General features: G+C 54.2%; 9 protein-coding genes across 9 annotated transcripts; 4 read left to right on the top strand and 5 right to left on the bottom strand.

Annotated features, from left to right (window-relative positions):
• Positions 1–986: 986 nt before the first annotated feature.
• G6M90_00g010260 (uncharacterized protein) lies at positions 987–2,303 on the top strand (the record flags this gene model as incomplete). The annotated part of the gene is made up of 1 exon (XM_014694005.1): positions 987–2,303. One exon carries the CDS (start codon positions 987–989, stop codon positions 2,301–2,303), a length of 1,317 nt encoding a protein of 438 aa, XP_014549491.1.
• A 328-nt stretch (positions 2,304–2,631) lies between these two features.
• Positions 2,632–3,686, bottom strand: G6M90_00g010250 (uncharacterized protein; the record flags this gene model as incomplete). The annotated part of the gene is made up of 4 exons (XM_066129684.1): positions 2,632–2,976; positions 3,041–3,224; positions 3,301–3,413; positions 3,471–3,686. The coding sequence occupies 4 exons, from the start codon at positions 3,684–3,686 to the stop codon at positions 2,632–2,634; spliced, it is 858 nt and encodes a 285-aa protein (XP_065985849.1).
• Positions 3,687–7,678: 3,992 nt separating this feature from the next.
• On the top strand, positions 7,679–10,318 carry cys-14_0 (Sulfate permease 2; the record flags this gene model as incomplete). Its single annotated transcript, XM_014694007.1, has 5 exons — positions 7,679–7,931; positions 7,994–8,139; positions 8,211–8,751; positions 8,821–9,680; positions 9,758–10,318. The coding sequence occupies 5 exons, from the start codon at positions 7,679–7,681 to the stop codon at positions 10,316–10,318; spliced, it is 2,361 nt and encodes a 786-aa protein (XP_014549493.1).
• Positions 10,319–11,168: 850 nt separating this feature from the next.
• Positions 11,169–13,521, top strand: G6M90_00g010230 (uncharacterized protein; the record flags this gene model as incomplete). Its single annotated transcript, XM_014694008.1, has 2 exons — positions 11,169–11,961; positions 12,026–13,521. 2 exons carry the CDS (start codon positions 11,169–11,171, stop codon positions 13,519–13,521), a joined length of 2,289 nt encoding a protein of 762 aa, XP_014549494.1.
• Positions 13,522–13,680: 159 nt separating this feature from the next.
• Positions 13,681–15,483, bottom strand: MA1A1 (Mannosyl-oligosaccharide alpha-1,2-mannosidase; the record flags this gene model as incomplete). Its single annotated transcript, XM_014694009.1, has 1 exon — positions 13,681–15,483. The coding sequence occupies one exon, from the start codon at positions 15,481–15,483 to the stop codon at positions 13,681–13,683; it is 1,803 nt and encodes a 600-aa protein (XP_014549495.1).
• A 707-nt stretch (positions 15,484–16,190) lies between these two features.
• Klp59C (Kinesin-like protein Klp59C) lies at positions 16,191–18,209 on the bottom strand (the record flags this gene model as incomplete). The annotated part of the gene is made up of 4 exons (XM_014694010.1): positions 16,191–16,838; positions 16,904–17,571; positions 17,634–17,898; positions 17,955–18,209. The coding sequence occupies 4 exons, from the start codon at positions 18,207–18,209 to the stop codon at positions 16,191–16,193; spliced, it is 1,836 nt and encodes a 611-aa protein (XP_014549496.1).
• An 863-nt stretch (positions 18,210–19,072) lies between these two features.
• On the bottom strand, positions 19,073–20,431 carry G6M90_00g010200 (uncharacterized protein; the record flags this gene model as incomplete). The annotated part of the gene is made up of 1 exon (XM_014694011.1): positions 19,073–20,431. The coding sequence occupies one exon, from the start codon at positions 20,429–20,431 to the stop codon at positions 19,073–19,075; it is 1,359 nt and encodes a 452-aa protein (XP_014549497.1).
• Positions 20,432–21,614: 1,183 nt separating this feature from the next.
• Nat2 (Arylamine N-acetyltransferase 2) lies at positions 21,615–22,576 on the top strand (the record flags this gene model as incomplete). The annotated part of the gene is made up of 2 exons (XM_014694012.1): positions 21,615–21,943; positions 22,009–22,576. The coding sequence occupies 2 exons, from the start codon at positions 21,615–21,617 to the stop codon at positions 22,574–22,576; spliced, it is 897 nt and encodes a 298-aa protein (XP_014549498.1).
• A 50-nt stretch (positions 22,577–22,626) lies between these two features.
• On the bottom strand, positions 22,627–23,196 carry G6M90_00g010180 (uncharacterized protein; the record flags this gene model as incomplete). The annotated part of the gene is made up of 1 exon (XM_014694013.2): positions 22,627–23,196. One exon carries the CDS (start codon positions 23,194–23,196, stop codon positions 22,627–22,629), a length of 570 nt encoding a protein of 189 aa, XP_014549499.2.
• Positions 23,197–23,447: the final 251 nt, after the last annotated feature.

Genomic DNA, 23,447 nt, shown 5'->3' with positions numbered 1-23,447 from the left:
ATTCGTGGAGGCGCTGAATGAGCCTTTGTTGTCATGTCGATGCAAAGGGCCAATCAAACAATGATGCATTACCCTCCATGACGGTGGCAATGGAAAGCTCCGATGGCTCTCCCTGGAAGTTCATGTGCGGCTCTATCGAGACTGGTATGGCGAGCCAGAAGACGAGGATGGAGTCGCCTAGGAAGTTGGCAGTCATATCGCCGAAATGGCGGAAAAGAAAAAAACAGAGCAATTACCTGCAATCTCGTATCGCTCGCGGACAGCCCATAGCCACCTTGAAATGCGGTGGGATTGGAGGACAGGAGGGAAAAACAAGGGCATCGCGCCGCCAGGCCGGACCTGGCCAGTCATGAGCCAAAAATCGCCCGGTTCGAGGGCTTTGACGGCTGGCCAAGCTGACCCGCTCCAACAAGGGCAGCCACCGCCAACCACGACTGGAGTCTCTGCACATGGATGGCGTCAGGGGAAAAAGTGGTCTTGTACGGCCAGCTGGCGTTGTGCTACCTGAGCAAAGGGACGAACCGCTGGAGGCCTGGAGGCAGCGGCTAACATCCAACCACTTTGAGCAGGCTTCTCACGAACTCGGCAATTAGTGGGCCGGGGCTGTGCATTTACTCATCAAGAAAAACAAGGCACCCAGGGGTAAAAGCGTTGCTGATCGCCTCACGCGTTGCACCGTCTTCTATTCCTTTCCTCCTCATCCATCCTTCTCTCCAAGAGTCCCAGAGCAGTTTCTTTCTTTGCCGCTGTGACTCTCTTTTTTTTTCAAAGCCATTCTTTTGTTTTGTTGCTTTCGTGGCTCTTCGCGTCGTAATTCGTTAATAACACTTTAGACTCCGCAACACGCTCATTCACAGAACGAACTATCGAAACCACTCCTTCAAAACCGACTCTTCTTGCAAAATAAGACTACTTGGTTTCCCCTGTATAGCCGTGGGCCTTGAGAAATTCATTTTCCAAAATTGAAAGAAATTCAGCCGCCCAAAATGCATCTGTCGACTACTCTCCTTGCGAGCGCCATGACCATGGGCGTCTCGGCGGCAACCAACAACATTCTTGGTTTCAACTCTGGAGCAACCTTTGCGGACCGGTCTGCCAAATTCAAGAAAGACTTCGAGGCCGAGATGAAGGGCGCCCAGGGCCTCAAGGGTGCCCCTGGGACCTTCAACACTGTCCGCCTCTACACCAACATCCAGGCCTACTCACAGGACGACCCCATCCAGGCTTTCGAGGCCGCCATGGAGACCAAGACCCAATTGCTCTTGGGTATCTGGGCCTCGGGCACTGACAACATTGACAAGGAGATTAGCGCCCTGCAAAAAGCCGTCAAGACGTACGGCAAGGAGTTCACAGACCTCGTGGTAGGAATATCTGTAGGAAGCGAAGATCTTTACAGAGATTCACAGACCGGTTCGAAGAACAAGGCCGGCGTGGGCAACTCCCCTGATTCCATTCTCAAGTTTATTGGAGACTACAAAAAGGCCTTCAAGGACAGTGCCTTGAGCAAGGTTCCGGTGGGACACGTGGACACTTGGGATGCCTGGACCAACTCCTCCGTCAAGCCCGTCATCGACGCTGTGGACTGGGTAGGCGTCGATGAGTACCCCTTCTATGAAAACGGCAAGGGAAATTCCATCGAGAATGCCCCTTACCTATTTGAGAAGGCGTATGGTGCTACTGTCAATGCCATCAATGGAAAGCCAATCTGGGTCACAGAGACCGGCTGGCCAACCACCGGCCCTGATTGGGACGAGGCCAAGGCATCTGTCGAAAACGCCAAATATTACTGGGACGAAGTTGGTTGCCGCAGTCTCTTCAACAAGGTTCCTACCTTCTGGTATACCCTGCGTGACTCCAACCCCGACAACAAGGTCAAGTTCGCCATCGCCAAGGACCTGACCACCCCTCTCTTCGACCTGACTTGCCCCAAGACCTTCAAGACTAAGCCCAAGTCTTCAAGCGTTGTCTCTAGCGCTACTGGCACTGCTACCGGCACTGCTACCGGTACTGCTACTGCTACCGGTGCTGTCAACGGTACTGCTACTGCCACTGGTGCCTCCAGGCCTACCTCTACTGGAGGCTCCGGCAACCCTGGCTCTGACGGCTCCAACGGCTCCAACGGCTCTGGTAACAACGGCGGCTCCAACAATGGCGGCTCCAACACTGGCGGTGGCTCTGGCACCACCTCTGGTGCTACTGCCTCCTCCACAGTCGTCAAGGGCGCCTCATCTACCGTTGAAAAGTTCTCTGGCGCGGCCTACTTCGTCTTGGCTGTCCTTGCTGGTTCCTTGACCCTGCTTTAAATGCTGCATCCCCAGGCATTTACAACCACATCAGCGTTTCTTTTTCTATAGTCATAAATTAAACAGGGATAAACGGATGGACTCGTTACGATTACAAAGGCTCGGAATATAATCCAGGTGTTGACTCTTACAATTTTCTTTTTCTTCGCGGCGTAATCCTTAGCTCGTCTCCCGACTGTACGGGGCTTTTACCAGGGAATACAAATTGTACTACAAAGCTCGATTAATGCCAATGCCGTTTGTCCCTCAACATGCACGTATGTGTTGCTGTGCTGCCGACTTTTGGAAAAGCAATCCGTCCCTCGGTCCAAGATGCGTAAACAGAATATTACCCAGTCACATCGCCTTCATCGGGCAGCTCGTAGTCCTCTGCGCCGTAGTCGGTCTTGTCGATATTGAGAGAGGCAATATCCAGTCCCTCCACACAGCGCATATTCAATGGCAACAGGTTGATGTTCTTGCGATACACCGACATGACGAATTCTTTTCTCTCGGGCGGCACGTTGTCGAATACACTCAGTGGTGGTCCAATGACGGTCGCAAACACAAACACGCCGCAAGTTGCGCAGAAATGGTCTGCTCCGTACTTTTTACCGTACATGTATGCTTTGGTGTATTCTCTCCCGTGGATGCGAACTTGGTCTTTATCGGGGTATACGCCAATGTAGGCTTTCTGTTCTAAGCCGTCAGTGCACTGCCGCTTCTCAGCAGGGACAAGAGAGACTGAGACCCCGTACCCTGATGCAGGAACTGCAGTTGTCCTGCTTTACTTGTCGTTCGGATAGCGGGGTGAGTAGTTGGGCTTGGACTCGGCCGCAGTGGCAGGAGAAGAGATGGTGTGTTTTGCGCTCAGAGGGGGAATCCTGCCGTGGTTCGAGGGCGTGCTCGGGCTCATCTACGTGTGTGACGGTCGTGTCTTGCCTATCCAGAGGTATAGGTTTAGGTTTCGCCCGTCACTGTAGTTTCGGCAATCATGCAGATCGGGGGCAAAGCATACTCTAGTTGAAATGGGTTGACTTCACGGACAGCAAGCAGGTTTATTGCCATCTGACCCTTTGTCGGCCCAGCGACATGTTCACCCGAAATACCAGTAGAGCACCTGCCGCAGAACTGTCGTACTCGGTCAACTGATTGTGCTGAAGGCGCTGAATGTTGCGTGGTGGTTACCTGGTGCCTCAAGGAAGCGGACTCGTACGTCTGCAAGAGGCCATCGTCTCGCACTACCTTGTAACTCCCTTTGGGCGGCACAGTCCAGATATATCCCTTCTTCTTGCAAAGACGACAATCGCATGCGGTGGCCGACTTGATTTCAGGGACGGTTAGTTCGAAGCGAAATCCCCCACAATGACAGTAACCTCTATATTTTGTCGACTCAGAGGGCATGGCGCTGGGCGCTCCGTTTTCAGGTTTGTCTGAGAGGAAGCGGGAATTTAGAAAGAGAAGCTGCAGCGAAAGCGGGGTTGGTAGGTTATATTTGTCTAGCTTCGGATATACTGTTTGATACATTTGCCTCGGCAGATTGGTGTATTGCGACTTGAATTCGGTGGTGTGGTTCAAGGTAGTGCTTACAACTTGTGCTGGGAGACGCAGGCTAAGCAGCCACAACGAGGGAACTGCCCTTTTGGGTCATGGCATGCATTCTCACATCTGTACGAAAAGAGGACGGTTAATAACACGAAATCTCGTCTCGGAAAGATGTGTATTTGCCGCCAAGCACATTCTGCCATGGACTGTAATCCACGTTGGTGTTGACGGCCTCTGGCTACTAAAGTCACTACTCAATCATCATGAAGTCGTCATGACACCCGAATCCCTACCCTATACTACTTAAGTACTTATCGATTCATTCGACACAGTGACTATCATCTCAACATTTCCCAGGGCAAAACCACCGCTTTGCCAGCTTGTGAAAACGTTCCTCATTTAGACGCGCATCTCTAGCGCTCCATTTACGTGGAGAAATGCTGCGTTATCATATATTTGGGGTTTGGATATACATGATCGCTTCCACTCTTGATGCCAATCTGGTTCACCCTCGATTATTTCCTGGCTCCGTTTTGTGCTTGGATAGTGATTGTCCTCCATTGGAGCATTCGACTACACGAAAGGTCAAATCGAAATGGCTTCAGAAAACCTGGTGAATCTAGAACACCATAACAGCAATCCGGCCAAGTAAACTAGTTTCTTCATGTTCTTCCTCGGGGCAAGTTGGACTCCGGGACAGACATATAAACGACTCGCCTAAATATTTCTTTTGAACGGACTTCGTGGCTCAGTTCGCTCTTGTACTCTCGATTCTGAAGATCTAGATGTTGGAGTCAATCTGTTACTTGGTGCTGCATTATTTCGTGGACAGACTAATGTTTTGGCCTACATGCTTTGGCCCTCAGGGAAACAGTGGGAAGAGTTTGGATCATTCATAAGATTCCCCTAACCAAGAAGTTTTTTGAGCCTTGTAAAAGTGAATTCTTGGCCTCCACAGAAGCGATATAGGCCAGTCCTACAGTGAAGCCTCCGCCAGTCCGCATGTCTACCTCATTTCGGCGGAGAGGTTAGAAAGACTGGCGTAAGTCGTGCCTTCAGGGCGCTCACATGAATGAACCATGAACTCTTCTCCAAGGTAAAATACAACATAGGTGCCAAGGACTGATTCAGGAAACGCCACGTTACTTGACTGACGGACATGGTATGTCGTCCTTGGATATATACGTTGTTGCTACTACGCAAGATCAACGGCTCCAACAGCAGCCAAGCATTTGGTTATTGTTTTCCGCAAAAAAATAAAATGCAGAAGTACATGACTCGTTTTGTTCTGTTTCTTTCCGTAATATTTGTGGGAAGTTTAGGGTAGTGAAAGCCCAGTTTGACCAGCTATCACGCCATCACTTCATGGCAACGAGCAAGGCGTCAGAGTTCTTCATGTCAACGAGAGCTCTGTGCTTGCGGAATGCATTACGTGTACTTCTTGGATGATTAGGTGATTTGATCCGTATACATGTGCACCATCACACTCGTCAAATGCGGCTTCCCTCGAGGAGCAACCAGCTGGCCTCGACGCCCGCCACGACGCCCGCCGGCTTTCCTTTGATAAGGACGATTCCTACTCATTAGGATTAGCCACCTTGTTTATCCCGCAGCCAATGTACATCGCGGGTACTGATTTTCAGCCCTTCAGCTTGTTGGTAGTGGTCATGTGTGGAGTTTCTCGGTCGTCCCGGCGGCATGGTCGAGAATCCGTCGACATGTCATCGGGCCTTGGGCTTGACGCGGCACAGGCGGCGGTAAGAAATAAGCACGAAAACAAACACTGCAGGTCTATTGCATGATGCAAGTTTCTCGTGGGTCCGACGGAGTATCGGTATACTCTTTTGGAGCGAGAATCCGTCGTATGGTTCGGAGCGGATCGTCGTCAGTTGTAAAAGCACACGACATAATCACCGGCCCCCAACAGCCAGAACCAAACTGAAGCATTGGGCAGGAGGGAAATTAAAAATATCTCACATTCATCTCACCGAGCTGAGGGGAATTTCCCCATGGAGGGTGGCTGTTGCAATGATGTGATCGTACTATATGAGACAACGACTCGACCAACAAACGACCAGGGTTGGCGTGATTCTGAAAAATTATTGCGTCTGAAGCATCTACAGATGAGGGTCATCACATTCAGCTCTAAATAAAGTCAGAGACTAGATTCAAAAGGCACGCCAACCAAGCCGAGACTGTTCTCGGCTTCAGACAAGGCGGCTGGGCCTCGTCGAGCAGGTTTTGCTTCTCTATACGGAGTACACGACGCAGCATGCTGAGCATAAGGAAACGAACCAGGGACGTCCCAGACGTGCATGAAAAGGGTCGAGGAGCGGGCGTGATTGCATTCTTTAGCGTTTCCATAAATGCTACAGAGCGTAGGGGATACGGAATTGCGACATGCCCCCCCTCGTCGACCAGACCATTCACGTCCAACGGTTTTGTGAGCTAGGAAATGGCGTCATCACAGCCCAAAGATGTTGACAGTTGAAGACGGCAAAGACCCACACAAGGGGGTTGAGATTGCTGTCAAGATGTGAAATCAAGTGCGCGCTATTGAAAGTTACGACAAGCAGGTTTACGACGATCGACCAAGAATATCGCGAGGCTGAGAAAGACGATTGGAAAATAGGTTTTGTGAACATGTGCAACGATGTCACGGGAAAGACGCCTTTCTCCCACGGTCCAGTCTCGTTGCTCGTGGCTGGTCGTTTAACATGTGAGATTCGTTTTATGCATGGTGATAAATGCCCAGGGGACTCTGATGTGCACAAGTCAAAAGTCCACATGGGCCACGATGATGACTTGGGTTGTTGGATGCACAGCGACGGCCAGGAATAGTAGTAGTTACGAGCCACTTGGCACCCGGCCCATCGCTGGTCGTACAAGCCCTGCAGCGACCGACGGGCCATGATCCGATGCATTCCTACCCGTCAGCTTGGATCATTGGCAAGGCAAAGAAAGCAGCAGATGCGAAGCGACGCACACAATAGCTCTGCCGAGCAGAGGCAACGTTGACGAGACGGTGGCTGCGACGGCGGCTGCATCGGTCCCACGTGCCTCCATCGCATCTATGTACATATGTATGTATGCATAATGTATGTACGCGGTCGGTACTCCGTACAGTCGATACTCGAGAGTTGCTGCTGCTACACGGCTGTGGCTTGACCTGGTCTGTCGATCTTGATGAGGCGTTCCGGTGTGGGTAATATGCGGGTTTGGCGGGCCAAACCATGGCCATGGCGGGCGCATATTGGCTCATCTGTCTGCTCCCTGCCAGCACGCGATTCCAGCTTCTCCATTCCTGGAGACCAAAGTTGGGTCCCCTACTCTAGCACGCCATCTGTGGCTAAAAGAAAGCCATCGATTAGCCTTTGCGTTACGCGACTCGTCTGCAAATGCAAATGGCAACATGAATCCTGGAGTACCAACCAAGTTGCGCTGCATGCCGCACAGGGTATTATTGGGCCGCAGCCAGCTCTGGGGGCCGCTCCCGATGCTGTTCCCGTTTCTCTCGGCCATGGATAAGGGTAAGGGTGGATGAGCGAATGGACGGAAAATTACCAAGGGCTTGTGTTGCTGCGGAAAGCTGAGAAAAGCTGAGAAAAGCTGGGAGAGGATCTGGCTAGCCCAGGCTCACATAAGATCTAAGGCCTTCCACACCTTGATCACGGCGTACCAAGAACACCGTCGTCTCCTTTCATTCTCGTGGCTGTCACATCAGCGTTCCGCAGCCAAGCAAAGGGATCATTCTTGGCTGCATCCCGTCTTCACATACGGGACACATCTCCGAGTTCTCTTGGCGAACCTTTCTCGCCAGCGTTCCACGGGGGCCGTTGACCTGCGTCGTCATGACGTCCACACCATCTATCAAGGGCCGTTTGGCCAAGGCCGTAGGCTACGATTCCGATGGTCGAGACGATGATGTCCCTTCAATATCGAATGCGGACCTCTTTATTGAGGAAGAACCCACCATCGGAGAATTCCTCGCTGAAATCACGCCCTCGCTCCAAAATGTCATCAATTATTTCGTTAACCTGTTTCCCTTTGTCCGCTGGATCGGCAAATACAACCTGACTTGGCTGATTGGCGACCTCGTTGCAGGTGAGTTGCCTGTCCTGGAGCATGTTGCGGCCGTCCAGTTTGTTTGGTTAACAGGAATCCAGGCATTACCGTCGGCGCTGTCGTCGTCCCCCAGGGAATGGCATATGCCCAGTTGGCTCAGCTTGATGTCGAATATGGACTGTACACGTCCTTTATGGGAGTTTTGATCTATTGGTTTTTTGCTACTTCAAAAGACATTACCATCGGTGTGAGTTGAGATACTGCGGCGGAAAACTGCTACCGGGAATATCATAAAACGCTGACACTGGTGTGCTGCAGCCTGTTGCCGTCATGTCTCAGGTTACAGGAAACATTGTCCTCAAAGCCAAAGATGAACTCCCCAATGTTCCCGGTCACGTTGTGGCATCTGCCCTTGCCATCATCACTGGCGCCATCATTCTTTTTCTCGGACTCGCTCGCCTCGGCTGGCTTGTCGAGTTCATCTCGCTCCCGGCCATTTGCGCCTTCATGACGGGATCTGCCGTCAACATCATCTCTGGACAGGTGCCCAAGCTGATGGGCATCAGCGGAATCAATACGAGAGATGCGCCATACTTGGTCATTATCAACACTTTGAAGGGCCTGCCGAATACCAAGCTGGACGCTGCGCTCGGTTTGACGGCTCTGTTGATGTTGTATCTGATCCGAGGAGTTTGTTCCTTCATGTCCAAGAAGCAGCCCCATCGTGCCAAGATGTACTTTTTCCTCTCGACTCTTCGTACGGTTTTTGTCATTCTGCTGTACACGGCCATCAGTGCCGGTGTCAACGTCAGCCACAAGAAGAAGCCGAGTTTCAGCCTAATCAAGGATGTACCTCGAGGTATGAACAACTTTCCAAGGTCTTGGGGAAGAAGACTGTACACAGCTAACATGATGATGTGATGGCTAGGCTTCCAACATGCTGCTGTTCCAGAGATCAACGCCCCAATCATCCAGGCATTTGCCTCTGAGATCCCTGCTGCTGTCATCGTCATGCTCATTGAACACATCTCCATTTCCAAGTCCTTTGGTCGAATCAACAACTATGTCATTGACCCATCGCAGGAGCTCGTTGCCATTGGAGTTACTAATCTGCTTGGCCCATTCCTTGGGGGTTACCCTGCCACTGGGTCCTTCTCAAGAACTGCCATCAAGTCCAAGGCTGGTGTTCGAACCCCGTTTGCCGGTGTAATTACTGCCATCGTGGTTTTGCTGGCCCTGTATGCGCTCCCTGCAGTCTTCTACTATATCCCCAACGCGGCCCTTGCTGCTGTCATTATCCACGCCGTCGGCGACGTCATTACACCTCCCAAAGTCATCTTCCACTTTTGGCGAGTTTCCCCGCTGGAGGTGCCCATCTTCCTGGCCGGTGTGCTGGTGACGGTCTTCACCACCATCGAAAATGGCATTTACACTACCATTGCCGTCTCTGCCGCCGTGCTGATTTGGCGCCTGTTCTTGAGCCGGGGCAGAGTACTCGGCGTGGCTCGCATTCGCACCGCGAAAGCCGACCAGGAGTTGAAGCACGCGGGAGATTCTGCCTTTGCTGAGGAGTCAGACGAGTCACTGAGAAAGGGTTTCCTGCCCATTGACCATGCAGACGGGTCCAACCCCAGGGTGGTGGTTCAAAGCCCTCATCCCGGTGTCTACATTTACCGCTTTGCGGAAGGCTTCAACTATCCCAACGCGACCCGGTATCTGAACCACCTCACAGAAGTCATCTTTGCGGAAACCCGAAGAACAGACCCCACGCTCCTGGGCAAAATAGGGGTTAGTATACCAATCTTGAACGCCATCTCTGCCTTGACATTGGAACCATTGTTGCTGACAAGATACAAATACAACAGGACCGCGCCTGGAACGACAATACACCACGTAACCAGGATGTTGACAAGGTGGACACCCGGCCAACTCTGAAAGCAATCATCCTCGACTTTTCTTCCGTCAACAACATTGACGTCACCGCCGCGCAAGCTTTGATCGACGTGCGAAACCAGCTGGACCGTTACGCCGCCCCCGAGGCGGTCGACTGGCACTTTGCCAACATCGAGAACCGATGGACTAAGCGAGCGCTGGCGGCGGCAGGCTTTGGATTCCGGTCTCCCAGGCCAGCTCACGGCTCGGGCGTCGCAAACTGGAAGACCATCTTCAGCATTGCCGATTTGGGGGGATCCGACAGCGCAGCCAAGGCGGCCGAGGCGGCCGCGATTGGCGACAAGAAATCCGTCCGCGAGTATGACATTGAACAGGCGGAATCCGACATCTCGCGGCTTTCAGACAAGGACGTGCCTCAAAACCCTGGCAGCGCAAGATTGGTGGCCATTCAAGGACTGAACCGACCGTATTTCCATTTTGACTTGCAAGAGGCGGTTGAGTCGGCGATTGCCAACTCGGAGCGGAAAAGATGAGCTTACCTGTTCAGCCGTGAGACGAAAGTGGTGGTTTTTCTCTCTTGTTTTTCGTCTCTACCAACATCGGGGGCTGCGTTTATTTTTCATTGAACCGCAAAGGAGCATTGATATAGCTAGCGTGTACAAGTTGGTTTGTTTGCTGAGCGTTGATTGCACTAATACTGTACTCCGTACCAGCGCAAGAATGCTGGATACTCCAAGACCAATAAAACACCTCTTGAGCCAGGGTCGCATCTAGTTTGTGCGAGGTTATGACGCAATGGTGCACCCGAGTGGATTTTGGCCACCCATGCAGATTCAGATGTTGTGATGCCATGTTCAGCAAGTACCTAGGTAGTCATGCATTACAAAGAGCGCGGCTGAGTTTGTCACGGCTCACGGGGCGCCGGGGCTCGAGAGCAAGCCGAAGGGCCCGGCTTGGCTGGCTTGACTCTTACAGAACTCATAAATGACTGGCAACAAATTGTTAGCATGTGGAGCCAGATCTGCCAAAACGAGAGCAGCAACCCGGCGAACCCGTTTGGGCTTTGGCTGTGGCGCTGTGACGCAGCTGAGATGATGATGATTGATTGATTGATTGCAGAGTGGCATTTCTCGACATTCTGGGGCAATTTGGAACATGGGATCCACACGGCATACGGCAAGCGCGACCATGACTCTAGTTGCATAGTACTAGTTGACTTATGTACTCCATGCCGACAACAATTAGTCTGTTGGCGGATTTGTAAAAACATCCGGCCCTTAATATCTGCCGTCCACCCGTCTGTCCCTGAATCCTTCTTCCTTTGCACCACCCATCTTGTCCGCCCCGCTGCTGTTTCGACGGCAGCGACAGATTCCAATCCTCATGGATTCGAATTCGAATGCTGGCCCGTCGCATTCGCGGTCCCAGCGTTCTCTCCGGGCCCCGTCAGACCGAAACCGAGCCTCGACCCTCTCGGCTGCCAGCCTTGCTGGGCCCGCGACGCCAGCCGAGTCGGATGCCCCGGCCGACGAGTATTTTGAACCGCTCAGCACGGCAGCCTCGCGAAGATCACGAATTTCCACAGCATCTCACGGTTGGGCTAGCAGCGCGGGTGTGCCCGAATCCAATGCCACAGAGCGCCCGCGACGCCCGAGCATCAGGATACGACGAAGCTCCCTTGGTGTACCGCAGTCCACGTCCAGTACACAGGATGCCGCGACCGCACCTCAGCAGCAGCAGGAACATGATGGCGGGAACGAGGCTCTTCGGGGAAATAGACCGCGGAGTGCCTCGCAGCCCAGTCCGGCACCACCGCCTGTGGGAGATGCCGCAGCCAGGGGTGCCAGAAACTCACGGCGCATGCAGCCGCAGATTGCACTGCCTAGATTGACCGAAGAAGGAGCACGGCCGACCATGGCGGAGCTGGGACTAGAAGGGACGTCGCCATTGAGTCCGAGTGTGTCCCTGCCGCCTGCGCCTGCGCTTGAGCGAAGCCATAGCGATGGGGAGGCCGGTGTTGACGAAGCCGAGGGCAAGAAGCCGAGGAGGAGCATTGTAGGGAGGTTGTGGAAACCGAGTTTTAGGCGCACGTCTGTAACTGCGCCGACCCAGGGGGTAGATCCGATGGATACGGATGAGTACAACGACGAGCTTGTGGACTGGTTGGATATTATTGGTACGTTCGGTTTACTTCTGCCTCAAAACTCGCAGCTGGTGTTGGAAGCTAACGACAAAGGCAGATCCTGAGGTTCAGACGCTTTCGACACTGACCAATGTGCAAAATTCGCTCTTTGTCCCCGATTTAGGAAGCTGGGTGAATCGACGACCAACATATGTCCTCTCCCAGTCAGATACGCTCTTGCCACGACCAGTGTCGGCGAGGGAGCCTATCCAGCAACCAGAACAAGTGCCAACAATTCGAGAAGATGAGGAGGAAGCACCGCGACCAGAAGAGGGAGAAGCGGATCAACCACCTTACATCCGACGGACAGATACCATTACCTCGCGACTATCAGACTCTCACTATGCGGCGCTGCCTCACGGCAGAAAGCTAGAAGGCTGGTCAGCAGCCGAGAAGTGGGAGCTGGATGACCGCGTTCGCCACATGATGCATTCACGACGGTCCCGGTTCAAGCGACAGATGAAGGGATTTGGACAATACGTCCGGCGGCCATTGGGTTTCTTCGTTACGCTGTACGCGACGCTGATTACGCTGTTTGGTCTGGCCTGGGTCCTGTTCCTCATCGGATGGATCTACGTCGGTGAACAGCAGGTCTACGCCATCCACATCATCGACAGCGTCCTGGTTGCACTGTTCGCCATCATGGGCGACGGTCTAGCGCCGTTCCGAGCCGTCGATACCTACCACATGATTTTCATCGCGCGGTACGCCCGCAAGATTGCCAAAGCAAAGAAGCAAGCCGCCAAGGAGCTCGCGAGAACTGATTCCTCGCCCGAGACGCAAAACACAGACGCCTCAGAAGAAAGACGAGGCACCCCTACTCCTCCCCCGCCTCCCCAAGAAGAACAACGAAAGCCGGAACTACCCAACGGCTCCCCGACCCTGCACCAACCCGCCGCCGCCGACGGCATACCCCCTATCACCCTCGAAGGCGACAACAACCCGGGAGTCGACCTCGAGGACGCCAAATCCGAGACCTGCTCCCTCGAATACGACTACCTAACCCCCAAACAACGCAAATCCCTCGAACACCACCAAAAGAAGCTCTCCAAGTCGCACAGTTTCTACAAACCCCACGAGACGTTTACCCACCACGCCTTCCCACTGGGCCACCTCATAGCCATCATCGTCCTGCTGGACTGCCATTCGTGTCTGCAAATCTCCCTGGGCGCAACCACGTGGGGAATTGACTATCACCACCGTCCGTTTGCCATCACCACGGTGATTCTGTGCGTGAGCATCACGTGTAACTTGACGGCGGGGCTGGTGATTATGTTTGGGGATAGGAAGACGCGCAAGAAGGACGTCGTGGAGCTGCTGGAGAGGCAGGCGCTCACCGGCGACGCCATTAAGAAGGTGGAACGGAAGAGGGAAAAGGAGGCCACTCCGGAGGAATCCGAAAGGGACAAGGAGAGTGTGCGTCAGCAGGAAGTCGACGTTGGCTCGGAGGAGAAGAATGGCGACAAGGGAAAGGACAAGGAGATTGAGGTTCCGACGAGTAGAACCGGACAAGTTTTGGGACTGGCGGGCCATGAAGTAGGATCACTCCGGTAGTAGTCTATTTTTAATTTTGTCATTTATTTTGTTTCCTCTTTAGAGGAGGGTGCTATTTCAAATGCATAGCGAAGGGTAATGGAACACGTGGGAATCTTTCGCATATCCAACTCCAAAGTGATGTCAATCACTCAATTAGGGCAAATAGAAGACTACTTGCTATCGCAACCTCTTGAACGGATGTGCCTCGGTATTAAACACCCACTCGTCCAAGCTAATCAGGTCCGGCTCGGAAAAGATCAAGTAGAAGTACTTGAGCGTCTCGCCGAGCCAGAAACTCTCCATGGAGTCTGCCATTTCCACCTTTTGTCCCTCCGGGGGGTTCATGTTGCGAACGGCGCTGTTGGCCAGTTTCGTCGACGTCAGGTTGTCGATTGCCTTCCACATCTCCCACGCCTTGTCCTGCCACTTCCTGTCCCCCGTGATGCGGTACATGATGAAGACGCTCTCGATGGCCTCGGGGCGCAGGATGTACCGCGCGTCCATGATGCTGGAGAAGCCCTCGGGGATGTGCTCCTTTGCGATGATGGACTGCGCTTCCTTGGCCCCGCCACCCGCGCCGTGGGCCTTGGCGACGTCTGCCTGCCACTTGGTCGCGTCCCAGGGGCAGGCGTCTCTGTCGGCGCAAGGGGTGAGGTAGAAGGTTTCGGGCATGACGCCTGTTGCGAAGGACCTGTACGCCCATACGCAGCCGTTGGTGAGCTTGTCGGCCCACGAGAGGTGGTCGTTGCTGGAGATGAGCTTGCCGCCGAGGGCGAGCATTCCGCCCGTGAAGCAAGTCAGGTGGCCCGACGCAGGTCTGAGCTCCTTTTTGCGCGACGGGTCATTGGCGTCGATGTCGACGAAGCCGGGGAAGAGGATGTCCTCGCTGGTGGGGGTCATGGGGCGGTAGAAGAGATGTTCGTTGGCGGCTTCCATGCTGCGCGTGTACATGTCGTAGTATATGCCGTCCTGTTGGCCTAGAAGGGCCATCATCTTGGGGAAGTATTCGTAGGTGCTGTCTGCCATGCCCCCGAGGGTGTATGTGGTGCCTGCGTCAAAGTATTCCTTCTGGGTGTCGACCACGACGGGCCACATACCTGGCAGTTTGGTCTTCTCCTGGGACGCGGCGAGCAGCTCGCTGATGTGCTGGATTGCATCGTAGTATTTGGGGTCCTTGGTCAGGAGGCTGAGGCGGGTGAACTCCATGCATAGGGAGCCGATTTCTGCCAGGAGCGACGTGCTCTGCGATTCTTGCTTGTTCCCGTAGGCGGCGTCGTGGAGATCCCAGCGCGCAATGGGCAGATGGTTCGGGGTGTCGAAGGCCTTGTAGAGCATGTCGCCTACATTGTGCGCCTTGACGAGCAGCCGCTTGTCGCCGCTCAGGTCATATGCCGACAGCAGGCCTCCCAAGAAGCGGATGGTGGTCTCAAAGACATTGATTTCCTTGGAGATGGTGGAGAGGAAAAGGGCATTCTTTTCGACGTCATAGACGGCATACTCGAACTCATCCTTGAGTCCCATGATCCATAGCGTGTCGAGAGCATCGATGAGCGTGGCACCCCATCCGCCGAAGGGGTCCTTGTAACTGCCCGACACAGGGGTGACTTCGTCTCGAAGCCAGGCGTATTTCTTGTAGGCGTTCCAGGATTTAATGAATGACTCCTTGATGTCGTTTCGTCGACCTAGGCGCACCTTCTTCTCGTCTGCAGATTCGGGAGGGAACTTGGCCTGGATTGGTGGTAATGTTGCTGCGGCAGAGGTCGGCAGGGACCGCATTTGACTCGGGTTAATGGGAAAATTGTGCTTGATGGTCCTCCAGAAATAGTCCTTTTCCGGCTCGTATTTGGAGTACCCCGTCATGGGCCTTTCCGGGGCTGCACCGCCGCCTGACGCGCTGAGCTCCCGCGCTCGCCAGACAGTCAGGATGACGAAGGCGGCCAGCAAGGCCGAGAGGATCCTCCGCCGGCCGAGGCTGATCATGATGGCGGACGGGCGGTATTACATGGGCGGAGATGGAGAGGGTGAGGCGAGTGAGGCGAATGCCAAAGAAAATCGATTCGGGGGATGAGATGGCGTTGATGGCACAGGGCATCGAGACACATTGCCCTTATAATGGACCGGCGTAAAGCATGTCTGTCCCCAGAATCCATCATTGGAGGTTAAAAGTGTATGAGGTGGAATGCGGTTAGCAGACATCTGGACGCGCGTTGGGGCAGCGGCAGTCCCTTGCCGGCCGGCGGGGTTTAGTGCACACATGTGGTGACGGACGTGTGATGAAGCTGACTGGGGGCTGCTAGCTGCACATGTGCCTGTTTCAGGGGCTGCGGGGGCTCAAATATTTCTTGCAGGGGGCCTGAGGCTCCACGCCAGCGTACATATGTCTGATCGAATCGTGCCTGGGACCTGCACCTGCACATGCGCGGATAACATCAATTACTGTCAACTGGTCCGGTTAGATAGCTCTCAGTGCTCTAGTCTGGTTGGCACCAGTGGTGCACTGACGTCCAGATGTCGGGAAGGAACGACTAAGCTTTTAGACTTGGCAATGTCTTAACGACTCTCGTCTCTCGACCGGAATCTGTGCTTCACCGGAAACAGGTCATTGATACATCTACCTCCGGCATGCCAACTCTATACACGTCTTGTCGCCATTTCTGAATAATGCGTCCCTGCCAGCGCAACTATCTTTAGACCGCCAAATGATAAAACCGCGTCGCAGAGTCGTACTCCAGTATCACCTCTTTGTCCATATCGTCCACATCGACTACCACATAGCGCCACATGCTCACCTCAAAGGCACCAGGAAGCACGGCTGGCGACACCATGGCACACAGATACCGTTTGTATTTCCCATCCACCATCTTATTGCTCGCAGATCCCGCGTCTACTCTGCGTCCCATCGTATCCTGAGTTGTTGGCCCGACAGCTGCCGCAGGGCACAAGATTAAAACAATGTTGAGCTTTTCCCAGGAGCAACCCATATCATACTCCTTGGTGGGTGTCCAGCTGACGGCCATACCGGGACGAATGCGATCCTTGAATGGGATAGATTGAGTCAAAGCGTCAGGCTCGCGGCTTGAGGACCTGTCAAACTTGTTGAGGTGGCTCAGAACTGTGTCGGGACCATCGTCCTCTTCAACCTGGGCCTTCTGCTTTGAACGCCGAGTGTCAACATGAAGTTGCCACAGCTTTTGGCGAAAAGCAAAAGCTTGCTCGTGGATAACGCCAGGCGTCTTCATACATCGAGTCTCAAACTCTGGAGCTGGCAGACGAAGAAGCTGTGCGCCGGCCTCATGAGGAGCCAGCACCGTGGCATCAACCGACGGCGAACCAGACTAAAGCATCGTCAGCCAAAGGAATGAAAAAAAAAAGGAAGCCTCCAATACCAATCATCACTCACATTCGCAGTAATCCACTCCCGCAACTGCTCATTATTCCACGTCGTCGGCATGTCACTCCTATACTTGACCCCCTTCACCTGCGGCACAAACACCCTCAACATCTCCGCATATCTCAAGGTATTCCGGCTCGCCGAGATATCCAGCAGGCACGGATTGACACACGCCATAATGACGTTTTTGCAGACTCTCGTCCCCGCTGGATCAAACACGTGCTTGAGGACCTTTGTCAAGGCGCTCTGCCGAAAGGGCACATACGGCTTCTTCTTTGTCTGCGTCCCAATGAGGGCATCTGCTTCAACTTTCCCCCTGATACAGTCCTTCAACACTGAAAGACTGACATTGATCTCCTTTGCTTCCTTCATGCGTTGGGGCTCGTGTGTGTCTCTGTCGCGGGCTGCTTCCGAGCCTGCCAAGTCAACAAGATACAGGATGCCGTCTTCAGCGCCGGGAATGTCATGGATTTCTATGCGGATGCGGCATACGGCGTGAGATCTGGAAGACGTGTCGTTCCTTTTGGTTGCTTCGGTGAGACGAAATTTGGTGGCGTACTCGATGTGTGCGAGGACTTCAGATACGGCCTTGACTTCGTGCTCTAGGGCTCCTGCAAGCTGGGTGTTGCCAAAGGCATCCTCAAGCACGGAGATGGCGCGTCGGCCGTTGAGGAGGTCTGGTAGGGCAACTTAATTACTGAGGCTGGCGAGTTTAGGGCGCATTTCTTTTTATACTTACCGAATGCAGAATTGCCTGCGAATTCCGTCACGGAGATGAACATTTTGCGATCTCCTTGTAGATTGCCCTCCAGCAGATCTTTGGCGGCTAGTTTCTCGATACCACTGATTGTAAATGTCTTGCCGGAACCTGTTTGCCCGTAGGCAAATAATGTTCCTATGCCCCCTCCCCATACCCAAGGGACAAGATGTTGAACCGCGTCTTCGTAGATGGTTTCCGTTGAGATGTCAGGGCCGTAAGACCTGTCTACCGTATAAGCGGAAGACTGTACCAGCCATTCATTAGTTTCGCGGCCGCCATGATGACTTTTGCGATACTCACCCGAAGAACCGGTTTCCCCCTCACAGCATGTCTCAGTTCATGCGCGTCAAACGTCCCCGGCTCCCGAGGCCTTATGAAGATAGATGCTGGTAGCCCGGCGGCAACTTCTTCCTCTGCTAGTGGCCGTATACGAGCACAAACTAGATTGTCGAGAGACGAATCTGAATTGGGTGTTACCTTTGGCTTCGGCTGCATCTTGAATCGATCGAGGAGCCATTGGTAGCGGTCCAAGTTGCTGGTGATGAATTCTTCCATTGCTCCTTGATTTTGTCAGACGATTTACGCTGGTACGTTGAGTAATTGCAAAAATATTGTTCGTTCTGCTAATACAGTTGAAGCTGGAGTTTGGGGTTATTTGTAGCAAGAAAAGAAAAAAGGGCTTATGTGGTTGCCTAACTCAATTCCATTCCTCGAGCCTGACCGCCAAGAAACTCTCCATGACAAGGCGCCTTCTTACATGTCCTCTCGAATCTCAACCATGAAATTGAAACATACTGAAAAGGCGGTCTAATTTCTTTCAACTTTCTTTTTTCGGGATCCTGGTGCAACGGAATTGGCAGATTGGGGTTGTTGCTGAGCAACGTCTGTTAATGCGGTTGCCTGAACTAACACGACCAACGTTGAGCTGAATCCCCGTCACGAACCCCCCTCTCGTACATATTTTTATTTTGGTGCCTAGTTTCCGCCAGGAAAGATACTAGGTTTCTGGTTAAATTGTGAATCTGAGCCTTGACCAGGCAACAGGCAATTGCACATTGACCACGATTCCCGATGATAAACCCGTTGTAATTGCTCAATTCGGGATTGAGTTGGGATTTCATTCAGAGCCCAAATGGCTGCCTTGTCATGTTGTCCTGACAAAGCAAAGGGGCTTCTAGTTGCAAAGGTTGTCATCTCTCCTTTATCCTTGGCAGATTCCACAAATTTGTCAATATCACTTTGAGGGGGGTTGAGCACGTTTCTTTAGCGCGAGTTAAACAAACGTCTCTCCTCGCCAGAAATATTTCTTACGGCATGAACAGATGGCTGATTATCAACATCCCATACTTGCCACGCTTGTTCGCTGGCCAGAATAGCACTGATGGCCAAACTTGGCAACCTCCACCAACATGGCAGGCCTAGGAAACCCTCGACTCGACAACATCGTACGCCTTCTCTAACAAGTCAACCAGGATCTCTAAGTCTTCCTGGCTCACATTCAGCGGCGGCGCCAAGATAACATGGTCCCCGGCATGTCCGTCCGCCGCCCCCGCCCCCGGATAGATGGCCAAGCCCAACCTGTGCGCCTGGTCCCTCATCTCACTCGCAAAGTGAAGATCCGGCGCCAACGGCTCCTTGGTCTCCTTGTCCTTGACGAACTCCAAGGCCCAGAATAGACCTCTGCCGCGGATGTCACCGACGTATCTCCTGGGCTCGAATCTTGTCCGCAGCTCCTGTTCCAGCCATTTGCCCTTTTCAGCACAACGGGCCACCAGATCATCCCTCCTTAATACTTTTTGCACGGCGAGAGCGGCGGCGCAGCAGACGGGGTGAGCTTGATACGTGTGTCCGTGGACAAAGGCGCCCGACCCCGCGGCCAGGACGTCGATGACTCGTTGGTGAGCGAGGACTCCGGCGATGGGTGTGTATCCGCCGCCCAGGCCTTTGCCCAGGGTGACCAGGTCCGGACGGACGTCCCCTTCCTGGGCAAAGGCAAAGTACGTGCCTGTCCGGCCGGAGCCGCACATGACTTCGTCCAGAATCAGGAGGATGTCGTACTTGTCGCACACCCGGCGGACGCCCTCAAAGTACCCCCGGGGGGGAGTAATGCAGCCTACTGTCGCGCCGCCCACGGGCTCGGCTATAAAGGCCATGACGGTCTCCGGCCCGACGGCCCGGAACTCGGCGTCCAGCTCGTCCACCAGGCGCTGCGCGTATGCCTCTTCCGGCTCGCCTTGCTTCTGGAAGCGGTACGCGTACGTGGGACTGACGTAGCTGACGTTGTCGAGGAGGAGGGCGTCCTTGTAGGGTTTCTGCCTGGCCACGTGGCTGCCGACGCTCATGGAGCCGATGGTGCTCCCGTGGTACGCCTGCCTCCTGGCGACGAAGCGTCTGCGTTGAGGCTGCCCAGCCTCGACCCAGTACTGCCTCGCGAGCTTCATGGCGGCATCCATGGCTTCGCTTCCGGACCCGACAAAGTACGCCCTGCACAGGCCATGGGGGTTGCCGTCCAGCAAGGTGCCGGCAAGCTCCTCTGCACTGTTTGTAGTGAATGCCAGGGTGTGGGCGTAGGCGACTTGGGACATTTGTTCCACGACGGCGGCTTTTACATCCGGGTCGCCATGGCCTATGACGGCCACGGCGGCACCGGTGCAGCCGTCGAGTATGCGCTGCCCGGTGGAGAGAGTGTAGTAGCTTCCGGAGGCAGAGGTGACTGTTTCAGGGCGGTGAAGGAGCAGGCGATGGAGGACTTTGGAGGATTTGGTCTGGTCAGTCATGTTTGGTCGGTGCCGCCAGCTTTGCGGCTGTAAGTGTGGGATTATAAAACTAGTCTTGGGAGAGCTGTTCCACAGAGCCAGACTCTGCTATCAGGGATTGTAGGCTATCTGAGATGAGCTTGATAGCCATCGAGATGTGCTCCACGGAGCAATTGGAGTCTTAAATAGTATATAGAGTACACATGTTGTTTGCGCCCTCTGCCCCAGTTCTCTCCTCTCCTCCTCCCCCCCTTTTCGACGAGGCCGCAGATTTGTGGCGCTGACCTGCGATATCGGTTTTATGTGTCACGTCGGTGCGTATGCGGACCGACCAGCTGCCCAATGCATGTACGAGAAGTTGAAAATGGAAAATAACAGCAAAGCAGAACTGTACATATGTAGATGCGGGCAACTGGGGGGTTGTGTTTCGGCAGTTGGGTAGCCGTGGAACATTGGCGGCACGGCGACTTGCTTTGTCCAAACAGGAAGCGGCTGGAGATGCAAGTGGGAAACCAATACTAGTTGGGCATCAGTATTCCCCTGCAGACAAGTCGTAAACTCCTTCAACAAGGCGGCGTGTTGGCATCGAAGCCGCCTGGCCAAGACAGTGATGCAGACATTGATGTGGGCGCGGAGTCTTTGCTCGTAAATCCAAGCTAATTACTCGGCAACTAGCCATTTGAATCATTGGCAATCAGCATGCCAGGCGGTTCGGTGAACAAATGCCATAATATGGTCTTGTACAGACACGGTTGACAAAGATTGCATTGTTCGAGTCGACACCAACCATTCATCCAAGCACACTTTGGCCTCGAATTGCTGCCATTCGTCACAGGCCACGTGCCAGGCAGTCACAGCCCAAAGTCTAAATAGTCGGCTGAGTAATTGCGGCCCCTGTCCCGCCTCCGAATAGCCTATTCGATTGGTCATCCGCACCACGAACGATTCGCAACACCACGCATCGGTGGTACCTAGAAGGCGTCCATCGTGTAGTTGGGGCCCCATCGCGTCCATATAAAAGAGACACTGCCGTGAAATCAATTCAGTCATAGAGTGACCGCTCTTTCTCAGGAATATAAAATCCACTCCTAGCGCCGGTCTCCCCAGGTTTCCCGTTTCCACCGCGCCACCACCATCTGCAAATCCCATCACCATCCAACCCTCCATATCCCCCCCTCCAAAAAGGAACAAGAAGAAGAAGAAAATGGCATACACCCCAGACCAAGTAGACCGCTACCTCCAGCACATCGACTTCCCAGCCTCCAAACACCCCCCGGATGCGCTTCAGCGGCTCACGCAGCTCGTAGCCCGACAAGTCGCCCGCGTGCCGTTCGAGTCCTTTGCGCTGCACTACTCGCAGCACAAACGGCTCTCGCTCGACCCGGAGGCGCTCTTTGAAAAGATTGTCGTGCACGGCAAGGGCGGGTACTGCATGGAGCTCAACGCCTTCTTCGGCGGCATGATGCGCGGCCTGGGATACCGCGTGCTCAACGCCGGCGGCAGGGTCAAGACGCCCGCCGGATACACGGGATGGTAGTTTGACACGCTCGCCTTGCCTCTTGCCATGCCACAGCTGACTCCTTCTCTCGCATCTACAGGAGCCACATGGTCAACATTGTCACCGTCGGCGACACCCGGTACAACGTGGACGTCGGGTTCGGCTCGCACGAGCCCATGCAGCCCATCCCCCTCCGGCACAACTACACGTTCACCCAGATCGCGCCGCGGGAGGGGAGGCTCGAGCACCGGAGCGTCTCGCAGCACACGGACGCCTCGCAGCGCGTGTGGGTGTACTCGACGCGCGAGGACGCCTCGGCGCCGTGGGAGGAGCGCAACATGTTTGTCGAGACCGAGTTCTTCCGCGCCGACTACGAGGCCATGAACCTGAGCACCATGTCCGCCGCCACGAGCTTCTTCGTGCAAAACGTCATTGGCATGAGGGCCGTGCTCGACGCCGCCGGCGACGTCGTCGGCGTCTACACGCTCTTCGGGGCCAGGGTCAAGAGGCACATGAGGCACGCCGAGGCCGAGGTCGTGGCCGAGCTGGCCGACGAGGACGCCAGGGTGAGGGCCATTGACGAGTACTTTGGCGTGAAGCTGACGGCCTTGGAGGCGAGGGGCATCAGGGGACTGGCGACCGAGTTGAGGGCCAAGGGGACCGAGTAGGAGCGAGTGTTTCTTTCTCTTCTTTTCTTCTTTTGCCCGCTAATCGTAGACTATGCTACCTCGACGACGGTCCATGTTTTCGACCCGGCCGAAACTTGGTCGCCGAGCCTGTACGTCCTCTCCAGCGCCTGCTTGCACGGCAGCTCTTCCTGGCCCATTCTTACGGTCCGCACCGCCTGGGATCGCTTCCACTCCCACCTCTCCAACGAGATTTCCTGTCCGCTCCTGACGAAACCCTGGGAATACCTGCCTAGCCTCACCACCAAGCCCCTGGTTGGTCCCTCTTCGTACTTGAGCACGGCGCATACCTGCTCCGAGGCCGTCGGGGCGGGCTCTTCGTCGTCCCAGATTTCCTCATAGGCCGTCTCACGGCCCGTATCGGGGTTGACCATGCGCCCCTTTTCGAGCGTGCTCCCGTCGGGCTGCGGATACATGTCGCCTTGGTCGGAGGCTGTTTCGGGCTGGCTTGTTCGTGAATCAATCCAGTGGTCCCATCGGGAGTGTGACACTTGCTTGCCGTCGATGGTGCGGCTGCTTGACGAGGACGTTCCTGCGATGGCCCAGTCGAGTCTTGACAAGGGGAGTGTATCTATCTCCGTTGGATTAGCTTCTGCCGTCATCTACGTAGTCGGCAGCTGGAGGTGGCAAGCTAGGGGAATTTCAAGTGCTTTGCATTGGGACTATACTACTGTACCTTGGGCGCATGGCAGACCACCAGGACCGTCCTTCAATATTCGTAAATCTACAAACCGGCGTTGCGGGGAAGTCAATACAATAGTTGATGTGGGCTCGCTTGCTTCCCCGGGGAGCCATCGGATGCATCTACGAGTAGAAATACTCATGCTCATTGTGATGTGAGAATGTGAAGCGA

Source organism: Metarhizium brunneum, chromosome 1, assembly GCF_013426205.1.
Source record: "Metarhizium brunneum chromosome 1, complete sequence".
Classification (NCBI taxonomy): domain Eukaryota; kingdom Fungi; phylum Ascomycota; class Sordariomycetes; order Hypocreales; family Clavicipitaceae; genus Metarhizium; species Metarhizium brunneum.
The sequence above is the reverse complement of the archived record's forward strand: the minus strand, read 5'-3'. Positions and strand labels throughout refer to the sequence as shown.